Here is an 11,549-nt window from a genome sequence, read left to right as displayed (position 1 = left end):
GCGCAGGTGGGGGCCCCGCACCCCCTGGGAATGGTGCTTTGGTGCTTGCCAGGGAAGGGTGGTGGGGCCTGGTTGCAGCTAGTGAGAAGCCCCACAGACCACGAGGCCTGAAGGGGGAATAGGACCAGGTGGGGCAGGCCTGGGGGTACCACTCCAGGAGCAAGAGGGGTGCATGGGGACAGTGTCTGACTACCCCGTCCCCTGTGCTTCTCCCCTCCAGCCAGCAGATGATGGTGGCCGAGTGGCTTGTGGACTGACCCCGTTCCTGTCCCTTGGACCCTTTCAGTTCTCCACCCCAGCCCCGGGGCCAGCCTCTGGGGGAGAGTTTGGGATGTGTGGGCGTGGGGCGTGGCGCTGGCGAAGCGGGGTATCACGGGGTTCCCCTTCCCTCTGTGATGGCCCTCAGGCTCCAGGGGCCGTCCTTCCTGCATGGCTGTTCTGTGCTTCGCTGAGTGTGGGTGGTCCTGCTTGTGTTGCGGCCCTCCAGCCCCCCCTCCCCAATATTCCCCAAACCAATAAAGACTGACAAAGCAATGGGCCAGTGGTGAGCTGGAGATGGGGTAAGGGACAGGGATGGGGGAGGAGTGTCCAGGAGACCATGACACCTGCCCACCTGTTCCTCTCCTCTTGATGCCCATGTGACACCACCACACAGCCTCACTCACCGCCACCCCAATCTTTTCTCTCTGCTAAAACCTCCCATTCCACCCCAAAGCGCCAGGAAGAGGCAGCCTGCAGTCAGCCCTGCGATCCGTGTGCCCAGAGTGGGCACGCAGCCTCTTCTGTGCCCTGGCTCCCAGAGGTGCCTGGAGGCTGAACGGGGGCCCAAGGAGTGCCTTCCCAGGGCCTAGGGATGGCTTGCAGGGGTCTCCAGAGTGGCGTCTGCCTCCTCCTGCCCTTCCTTCTTCCCCTTCTCCGTGGCCTTGCAGACAGCATGTCTGGAGCGCATCTTCTCATGCGGAAGGCTGGGGCCCCAGCATCAGCAAGTACGGGGTGGGAGCCGTGGGCTAGGAGAGGATGCCCCCGGGGCCTCAGTCCCCTGTGCTAGGGCTCTGGAGCCTGGGCCCCAAGCCTGGCGGGCCCAGGCTTGGGAGGGGTGTCGTGATTATGGCTGCAGACGTGAGGAGCTGTGGCCTGCTGTCTGGCGCACATGGCCTCAGCCCCTCCGTATGCGTCATCTGGCCTGCCCAGGGCTGCAGAGCCCCCCTTCTGGGCCCCAGGCTTCTCCCTGTCCCCTAGGCCTTTCTACTGGGCTCGTCAGGGGAAGACTATGAGGCCAGTCCTAAGCTCCAGCCTGAGAAGGCAGCACTCTCAGAGCCCTGGGCGAGCTGGCTACCTTTCCGTCTCCCCGCTGCTGCCCTGCCGCCAGGCCCTGGATCTGAGTCCAGGGACTCGCCTTTGGCCGGACCCCTAGCACAGTGCTTCCTGTCCTGAGAGTTGGGTAAGGCTTTCCTGGGCTCCCTGCCCCACCCTGCCCCCAGGCCTCTCCCTCTGTCCCCTCCCCTCCGGCCCCTCTCCTGATTCAGAGAGCGTGATGGAGAAGACCTCTCTACTCATCCAACCCCTTTGGGAGCCAAAGGGAGGTGGGCAAAGCCAAACAAGACTGGCCTCTGGCCTCTGGGTTGGAGGCAGGAGGAGAGCAGTGCTTGCGCAGCACCCTGCATGGGGAACCTGAGGCTGGCTGCTCACGGAGCCCTGGGCAGGACGGCTAGGAGCAGCCTCCTGCCAACTTCCATTCCAGGGTGCGCTGCCCAGAGCCCTGCCGCGGGGCGCAATCTGACCTCTGGCCAGAAGGGGGCACCATGGTCCCATCTTTAGACGCCCATTAGCCAGCCGGTTCCTTCAGCACCAGGGGCAGCCGCTCACACAGTCTTCTCCACCAGCTCCCCATCCTGCCCCACCCTGCCCTGGGGATGTCTTCTCTTGTGGGAGAGTTCCTGCCCTACCTATCCAGAAGCAGATAGAGGGGCCCTCCAGGTCAGGCAGAGGTGGCACCCCTCCTTGGTCCCTCCAAGATCTCCCACCTCGTGCAGGCAGCCTGTGAGAGGAAAGCTTTGGGGTGACTAGGCAGTGGGATGTGCTGCCCAGGAGAGGGAAAGTACTAGGTTTAGCCAAGGGCAGGGGAGGGGGTGGGTTGGAGAGGGAGCTGGGAGTGGGGGTGATAGCGTTTCCAGCTGAGGCACTTCCAACAGGCATTAAGGTGCTGTGGCTGGCTGCTGGAGGAGCAGACATTCTGTGCACAAGGGAGCACCATGGGAGGAGTTTGAGATTATCCAGTGTGAGTCAGGCTCGAACTCCAGGGGGATTCAAGGCAAGGGCTGTGAGTAGGGAGCAGGGTCAGCCCCTGCAATGTGCACTGTTCCTCCTACGGTGTTGGAGATGGGTCCACAGTTGAGAGGGAGCTCTTGTCTACATCACGAGAGGAAGCTGTTTTCACTGTTCTGGGCCACACAGGGGCAGTCACACACTGTCTTGGAGCAAACCTGTGGGTGACAGGGTTCCAGGGTAGCCTGGGAACAGGGAGCCCAAGGGCTGGCCCTGAGAGTTCTTGAGTAGATTGAGTAGCCTTGGTGGATTGGGGTGGGGAGTGAAGGGTGGACTATGGTACCTTTTGCTGAGAGGGGTCAACTGGGGTGCCAGTGGGTTTCGAGGGACACATGATGAGAATGGCTTTGGATATGGTGAGTTTGAGGTGACTGGGGAGTCCCTGGGTGCTGCAAGTGGTGTACATGCTTGGCCAGTAACCAAAACAATGAAGGTTTGAGTCCACCCAGAGGCACCTTGGAAGAGAGGCCTGGCAATCCACTTCTGAAAAAGCAGATCTTAAAAACCCTATGGAGCACAGTTCTGCTCTGACGCATATGGGGTCAACCATGAGTTGGAGTCAACTCAATGGCAACTGGGTTTTTGGGGGACATGGAAGAGAAAAAGTGACTTATCCTTCCCCCCGTCTTTGCACATGTGAATACGGATATAGTTTTATAGCTAATATTCATGAAGGCTTATTCCTGCTAATCAGAAGGACACTGCTAGTGACTCTGTTGAGCACTTAGCAGGTGCCAGGCACTCTTTCAGGAGCTTTCCCTGTATTAACTCAAAGTTCACCTTTGAGGTAGCTACTGTCATGATCGTCATGCTTGTGGCTGGGCCTCAGAAGGTGGGCCACTCTGCTTCATGGGGTCATCTTAGGGACCCAGGCTTCCACTCTATTGTTTCTCAGCCATCCTAGGATGGCATCCATGTTTGCATGGGCAAGCTATGGGAGGGGAAGAGAAAGCATAGGGCAACCAAATGCCTTAGGCTGCGTTCTCTAGAAAAGCAAAACCGGTGAAGCATGTGTGTGTATGTGTGTGTATATATATATATATGTATATATATATGAGAGAGATTTATCTCAAGGAAATGACGCATGCAGTTGTAAAGGCCAGCAAGTCCCAGGTCCATGGGTCATGCGTCAGGCTGGAGGCTCTCCTAACTCACATAGCTGCAGGGGCTGATGAATCCCAAGATTGCTAGCTCAAGTCCCAAAAACCAGAGGTCAGATGATGATGAGCTGGATGCAGGATCCAAAGTATGAGCCTTGCTAGAAGATCCGTTTATATACCGGAGGCCGGCCACACCCGCAAGGAAACTCTCTTTCAACTGATTGGCTGCTCATAACGGCTCTCATCATGGAGCTGATTTTATCATCACGTAAGTCCCGGGTACATTTTCTGCCCCTGGAGGGTTATCGGCAGGCACTTGAGCCACTAAGCCACTTTAGTACGTTATGGTGTTGTTAGGGATACTCTGCAACTGCCTAAAAAACAAGAAAGTTGGTCTGCACCACATTTGAGTGTTGGGAGCCTCAACGTCCTAAGCAGGGATGCTTCCCGGAGGAGTGATTGTGTGAAACTTTTCCATCTTTTGGCTTCTGTACAGCAAGATAAGGCTTGCAAGTATGTTTAATGTTTCTTTTGTGTTATGGGGAAGGTATAGTTACTGGCATTCAGAAATATTCAAGTAAATGAGTTTGTGGTGCACTTCCTGGGCCATGGGACTGATATGTCCCACAAGTGTGCTGAGCTTCATGCAACATGGTACTGATAACAATTATGTGCAGCAAGTGCAATGTTTATTTAGCATTTTGTGTGTATTTTTGGAAAGCTGAGTAAGATATTTCATGGCTCAAGTGTAATCAGGAAGTGTGATGCGCCATGGGACTGATAGGTCCCGCATGTGTGATGGGCTTCATGGACTTGGTCCTGATATGCCCCGCTTGCAATTGGCATCCCATTTTTTCAAATAAACAAATTACCAACAAACATTCAGCATCCATTCTATTAGTGGAAAACATGGCTTCACCAAAAAAATTTTTAAAAAATCACCCATGAATGGGTTGAGGAAATGATGTAGAAGTTGCACAAATCATTCAACTCACATTTCCTTGGTGAGTACTTAGGCACGGGGCCTCTTAACTGTAAGGGAGGCTAAGAAATAAAGTTTTCACCTGGGAAGCCATGTGCCCCATTAATCTTTGGGAGGGGGGCTCTATTCTAAAAGGGGGAAGGGGGAGAATGGATACTGGGGGACACTTACCCATCTCTTCCTTCCACAGTGTTCTTCAATTTTGGAAAGTTCTCACCCATTATTTTTTTTAAATATTGCCTCCTCTTTATTCTATTTTTTTTTTCTTCTAGAAATCCAAATAAGTATATGTGAGACCTCACTCTCTATGTCTCTCTGTGATGCATTTTGGGTAATTTATTTAGGTCCTTCTTCCAGTTCACTCATTCTCCCTTCAGCTATGTTTAATACGCCATTTAACCTATACCCTGAACTTCTAATTTTAATTACCATATTTTTAATCTATACACATTTTATTTAGTCCCTATTCAAGAGTACTGGGTCATTTTATAGTGTCTTGCTCTTTTGTTATACTTTTAATGCTTTCTTTTATTTCTTTAAATCATACTTATTTTGTATTCTATGTCATGTATTTGGAAACCCTGGTGGCATAGTGGTTAAATGCTATGGCTGCTAAACAAAAAGGCCGGCAGTTCGAATCCACCAGGCACTCCTTGGAAACTCTATGGGGCCGTTCTACGCTGTCCTATAGGGTCGTATGAGTCGGAAAAGACTTGATGGCACTGGGTTTGGGTTTTGGGGTTTTATGTCATGTATTTTCACAAACTGCTGTCTTTGTAGGGTTGATACTGTAATTCATTGTTTCTGCAGACTCTCAGTCATGGTGACTCGTTCCTGTGTACGTTCCATGTATGTGATTTTTCATGATATTTGTTCTTTAGGATTTTCTATAGGACTTCTTTGAAGCCTGAATTGAAAGGACACGGAGGATTTGTGCTTGCGTCTGCCAGGCACTCTGGGGCACTACTAACTCCACACCGTCTTATTTTAAACTTTTTAAAAATTGGATTTACTAATGTTTTACACGGCTATTTTTATTGGGCTGTCATGATCTGAGTAAAGCCTTTGTGCAGGCTAATCCAGTGAAGCTCTGAGACAAGTCCAGAAGCCCCTCCTACCCAGACTGCTGTTTCTAAGTCCTTCCAAGAGAGAAATTCAGGAGCATGCATTAGTCTGTTGTTGGTGTTGGGTGCCATCGAGTTGATTCCGACTCTTAGTGACCCCATGTGACAGTAGAAGTGCCCCTAGGGTTTCCTAGGCTGTCATCTTCCCAGGAGCAGATCACCAGGTGTTTTCTCCCATGGAGCAGTAGGGGGTTCAAACCCCTGACCTTTTGATTAGCAGCCAAGCACTTAACCTCTGCACCACCAGGGCTCCTTACTTTCGACCTAGACTTTTTTTTCTTTTCATTTCCACACAGGTCCAAAGTCAAGCTAAGCACGCATCTCATCCTCACCTCTTTTTATGGGGTATTTTTTTTCCCCTAGGCCACCGATTCTATTACTTTCCTGTAACAAATTACCGTTTGTTATCTCTTAGTTCCGGAGGGCAGAAGTCAGAAATAGGTCTCACTGGGCTAAAATCAGCTGGGCTGTGTTCCTTCTGGAGGCTCCAGGGCAGAATCTGTTGCCTTGCTTTTTCCTTGGCTTGTAGCCCCTTCTTCCACCTTCAGAGCCAGTGTGGCAGCATCTTCCCTTCCAATCTCTCTCTGACTCTGACCTCTGCTTCTGTCATCACCTCTTTGTCTTGTGCTCCAGACTCCCTCTTTCACTTAGAAGGATACTTGTGACTGCATTGGGGGTCTACCTGGATAATCCAGGAAAATCGCCCCATCTCAAAATCCTTAATTTAATCCCACCTGCAAAGTCCCTTTTGCCAATGTAAGGTGACACGTTCATAGGCTCTGGGGATGAAGGCATGAGCATCCTTGAGGGCCTTTGCTCAAAGTCTCAGAAGGCTAAAATCAGGGTGTCATCAGCAGGACTCTTATTGGGAGACTCTGGGAGGATCCACTTCCAGGCTCATTCAGGTTGCTGGGAGAGCCAGGTCCTCGCTATTACAGGTCTCAGCCAGGGACCACCCTTAGAACCTAGAGTTTCTCTCTGGTCCTTGAATGTGAGATAACACAGTCACAGATTCTGAGGACGAGGACGTAGGCACCTTGGGGGCCACTGACGTGCCCACCACACCTGGTGAGGGTTGTGCCCTCCAGGAGTCCTGGCGTTACATGTGGGCCTCCTACCCACCATCCCACCTGCTCAGACCCAGGCTTCGTTCCCTGGTCCCAGGGTGTGGCCTCCGGGAGCCAAAGAAAGAGAGTGTCCCTAGAGGAAGGAACGACCCCCAGTGTCCAGTGCTGCTGACCAAGCAAGGAAGTGGAGGCCCTGGGGAGAGCGGAGCTCCAGCCCTTGCACAGTACCTGGGTCAAGGGCCCTCACTGATTCTGTCTGCCAGCTCTGTCATTCATTCAAAGTAATTTTCCATCTCAGCCCACATTTTGGGGTTCTGCATCTCCAGGCATCTGGTCCCCATTGGTCCACAAGTCTCCACTGCTTTCTCACACTCACTCATGCCCCCAGCCCCAGCTTCCCTCCACTTTCCACCGTGGCTCTGTGGTTCAGGGGTGCCACTTGGGCAAGACCAGTCTGGCCAGAGCTGAGGGATGTGGCAGGTATGGCAATGCTCTGGGCACCACTTGAAGGGGGATCGCCCCTGAGCAGTCGCTATTAACCATGACAGTGAGATCGTTCAGCAAGTTAAAACCAATACTTTTGTATTTGAGAGCCTCCGTGTGTCCAGGCAGACTGTGTGATCTTGCTCTGCTGAGTGTGGAAAGAGAAGAAACTGGAAAAAATGACTCTGAGCACATCAGACCAGTTTTCATCAGTGAAAACCAGGAAGGTGCAGCTGGGATTTTCATGTAGTGCCGTAATGGGTTAAGTAAAAGATTAACAAGCTTGACTTGCGTTTCCGAGCTGATACTACGGTACAGTTATTTAAAAGATGGGTGTCCGATGTTTAGCCAGGGGCACAGAGTCGTAGCAATGGGGGGACAGAGGGGAGAACTTGCCCCTGGGCAAGTGGCATGCCATTCTGAGCTGTCACAAATATGAAAGGTGACTGAGGCAGCCAGACAAGAGAGGGAAAGGCGTTTCTGCCAATGTGTTGCCGCTATCACTGTCCATTCATCTTGAAATTGTGCTGGGGAGTGCAATTTAGAGGTGGCCCCTGAGCGTTCCTTACTCTCACTAGGCCTCTGGCTGGGAGGCTGGGAGAAAGCCGCCTCCAGTCTGTCACTTCAGGGGGCCTCCAGCCTGGACCTTGGCAGTCCAAATTCCACACTGCCTCAGCCAGAGGGACACGCATCAGATGTGATGTGCCGTTCTGACTCTCCCTGCCCGAGCCCTTCTGTGGCTCCCATGGCCCTTGTACCAGGCTGCTGCTCAGCAGCCACACCCACGGTCACCTTCCTTGCTCTGTCAGCGGCCTTGGGCAAGTGCCCTGGCATATGCTGGGTCACTTTCTTGACTACTATTTGTCTGTCTCCCCTCTGGAGCGCCAGCCCCCAGCAGCCAGGGGTCGAGCTGTCTCACTCACGTCTGCGTCCTGGTTCCTAGTGCGAGGAATGGCGAATGGACAGCAACCAATGTGGGTTTTGGCCCCCACCTGGGAAGTGAGGCCCTAGGGCAGGGCTGGCACTCGAGTTCCTGGCCAGCCCAGCTCACCCCTGTCTCCTGAGCATCTGCCCCTGGTCCAGGTCCCTGCCGTTTTGCTGCATTCCTTCTAGAGGCTCCATTCTGGAGCTCCTTTCCCACCCGAGGTCTCGTCCCGCCTCCCTCCCCCTCCTTCCCCAACCCCCCTCCCCAGAGGCACTCAAGGAAGCCTCCTGGTACAGTATCTTAAACAAACAGTTTATTCAGAGTGAACAATTAAAGAGAGTGATCATGAGGTGGATTACAAAACAATCAAAGGCCGCTCCTCCTCCTGGTTGAAAGGTGACATGACCCCACCACAGGCCTGCAGCACACAGACCTGAGAGTGTGGCTGCTGTGAATGACCCGTGTGCAGCTCTGCCCGCCCGGCGTGTGTGACTACAGAAGCCAAAGCGAGGCCTTCTCCCCCTTCCCCATCTCCTTTGGCGGCAGGGTGACCACCCTCAGTCACAAAGGGCCCCAGTGATCCTGTCAAGACATCTGGAGGAAGTGGATAAACAGTCAGGGCGCCGCCCAGCGAGAACTGTCCCACTCCACCCCAGGCTCACAACCCCAGGCAAACCCCTCTCTACAGCAGCCATTTGGGTACAGGGACAGGCCTGGGAGCAGAGCCCTGTGGCAAACCAGGTGGCCTTAACAGGCACACACCCTTTCAGGAGAGAGAAGATTAGTGGGACGGCCAGGGCCCAGTGAATGGCCCCTCCCAATGAGAACCCCACCCCCACCCCCAAAGAGAAAAGTAACAGTCGCAGCAGAGGCAGGTTCCGGAGCCGAGCCGGTTCAGCCCGAAAGTGGCGGCAGGTTTAATAGGCACGTTTAATAGGCTCCTCGCTGATGTTTCAAGTGGGCAGGACAAGGCTCTCCTCCTCACCCCTGCTGGTGAGACGAGGGAGCCGGGAGCCGAGGGAGCCGGGCCTTTGAGTATCCCAGGCCCCAGCCCCTGCCTCTTTCCACCGCGCCATGTGAGGTATTGTGCTCCCTCCCCCAGCCTCCTGCCTACAGCTGAGCCCCCTCCCCGAGTCCCACCCCACCCGCCCCCTCCCCTGCCACGTGAGGTGGTCAGGAGCACCCGTTGAGAGGCGGTGGGCATGGGGGGCCTTATGTGGGGTCCAGCTCAAAGACGCCATCGCTGGTGGGGGTTGTGAAGAAGGAGGGTGGGTCATCGGAGGTGGTGGATCCCTGCCCCCCACTGTCGCGCCCCTGCGAGCGCCTCTCCTCCAGCCTCAGGCTTCGCTCGAAGTCCAGCAGCTGCCCCATGAAGTTGAAGTTGGGGGAGATGTTCGACTTCTTCCTCTTGACCAGGTCATAGGCATCATTGAGGGAGAGGTGGAGCTTCTGCATGAGGTAGGCCACGGTGACAGTGACGGAGCGGCTGACCCCAGCCAGGCAGTGGACGAGCACCCCGCAGTTCTGGGACAAGGCCTCATCTAGGAGGAGCCAGGGGAGGGCAGCCTGCCTGAAGCAAAGGTCCTCCCAGCCCCCGCTTGCCCTGTGACCCAGTGGCCATGCCAGGTCAGGCCTCTGGGAGCTGGCCCCAGCCCTGCCCACCACCTTGAAGTTGCCATCTTGCTTTCTGGGGAAGGGCAGCTAAGTGGCCACCTGGTCTGCCTTACAGAATGGGAGGAATTCTCTGAGGAGGGACCGGGAATCAGGTCTGGGGGGTAAGGGGGGACAAGGGGTGACTCACCAATGAACGCGATGGCCTCTGGGAAGAACTGGGACAAGTTCTGGCTCCAGTGGTCTGAGATGGGGATCTGCTTGTAATGGAAGTCGCCGTTCTTCTCGAAGAGGTTGGGGAGGTTGGGGGTGACGTTGAGAATGTAACGGATACCCAACTTGGCCAAGCTCTCCAGGTTGGCTGAATCCCGGGCACTGCCCAGGTAGAGGTTGGGCAGGATCTGGACAGGAAAGGATGGCAGCAGCCCCGCTGGGGGAGGTGTGGCACCCTCTGAATCCAGGCCGAAGCTTGTGGGGTCACGTTCCGGCTCAGATTCTGCGTCAGAGCAATCGGAGCTCAGGTACAGGCCGCCTAGCCCCACGACGGGCACTGGCCCGGGTGCCTGGGCTGTGCTGGGGCCGCCATGGCCCTGGAGGCTGGTCTCACACAGGTGAGGGCACTCGGCCTGGAATCGGCTGAAGCCACCTGTGCAGGGAGAGGGAGGGTCCTGCTCACCTGGCTGGGGATAGGGAGCTAACCCCAGATGCCCCCAAAGGGAATGAGAAAGCCTGCAGCTTGATCTATACTGGTGTCCTCATGTGGATCAGGAGTCGCCCCACAGGCTGTGGGCGCCCCCGCCACCACCCTGAATCTGCAGCTGCGGCTGCTGTTGCAGAAGGAGCCCAGGGAGACTGACCCAAAGTGGACCATATTCAGAAGGGAGCAATGGGCGCAGACCCAATGACCCTCCTTGGCCACCAACTGAACTGAAGGGGATGGGAAAAACTGGTCCTGTAGGCTCAGGGGAGCCCTGTTCCTGCCCTGGATGTTGGGGAGCAGCTGCATTCCCCCTCTCCCAGCCCCGCCATGACTGTATGCCCCAGAGCCTGGGAGCTGGTCTCCTGCTGCCCTAAGAGGTGGCGTGACAACCATGGGGAGGCCGGAGAATGTGCCAAGCTAGGTCAGGTCAGCCCAGTTCTCCTCATTTTCCAGACTGAGAAATCGGGGCTCCCAAAGGTGAAGGACTGGGCCAAGGTCATGCTCAGACCCCCAGCCCCCAGCTGCCTGGCAGGGAGTCAGAGAGGGAGTCTTACCTCCACTTTGCCCAAGGACGAATTAATTATGAATCCCCAGGGCGGGAGGGGCCCTACCTCCCCAGGCCGGGCTGCAGACACTTACCCTGTAGGTAGTAGGCTAGGTAGCCTTCCTCCCGCAGCTTCTGGAGCAAGGTGCCTAGCACCGACTCGGCTTCCCACTCCTCAACGGCCTCAGCTTCAGCCTCCCCGCGCCGCCGCCGCCCGCCGCCCTGGTCATACAGGAGCACGGGGGCAGGTGGGGGCGGCTGCAGCGGCGGCCCAGGCAGCAGCGCGCGCACCGACAGGCTCCCCCGGCGCAGGCGACGCAGCAGCAGCGCTGGCAGGGCCACGCTCAGCGCCCCACCGATGCGCGCCGCCTCGTATAGCTCACGGCTGCGGCAGTCCAGGAGCAGCAGCTGCGGCCGTGGGGGCGACAGCTCGTGTCGCAGCCACAGGCAGGAGCGACCCAGGCCCTCCATCAGCCCCTTGCGCTTCTGGCCACCGGCACTGCGGAGGAAGGGGAGGTGGCTGTGAGCCCAGGCGGGCGAAGTCGCCTCTGCTTCCCAAGGCAGGCGTCCGGGCCCGCGAGGCACCTCGCCATCGCCGGCTCCTCTCCTCCCACCACCCCAGCCAAGACGCACAGGAGGGCGCCCCGAAGGAAAACACGCGGTGTCCGGCACTGCTCCCTGCTCTTGC

General features: G+C 55.8%; 1 protein-coding gene across 1 annotated transcript; it reads right to left on the bottom strand.

Annotated features, from left to right (window-relative positions):
• Positions 1–9,218: 9,218 nt before the first annotated feature.
• On the bottom strand, positions 9,219–11,332 carry DUSP9 (dual specificity phosphatase 9). Its single transcript, XM_003421700.1, has 3 exons — positions 10,957–11,332; positions 9,808–10,263; positions 9,219–9,547 (listed from the first exon to the last, which is right to left on the bottom strand). Exons 1-3 carry the CDS (start codon positions 11,330–11,332, stop codon positions 9,219–9,221), a joined length of 1,161 nt encoding a protein of 386 aa, XP_003421748.1.
• Between the last annotated feature and the right edge of the window lie 217 nt (positions 11,333–11,549).

The sequence above is a fragment of the Loxodonta africana genome, chromosome X (genome assembly GCF_030014295.1).
Source record: "Loxodonta africana isolate mLoxAfr1 chromosome X, mLoxAfr1.hap2, whole genome shotgun sequence".
NCBI classification, from domain to species: Eukaryota; Metazoa; Chordata; class Mammalia; order Proboscidea; family Elephantidae; genus Loxodonta; species Loxodonta africana.
Note: the sequence above shows the minus strand (reverse complement) of the source record. Positions and strands in the feature narration are given on the sequence as shown.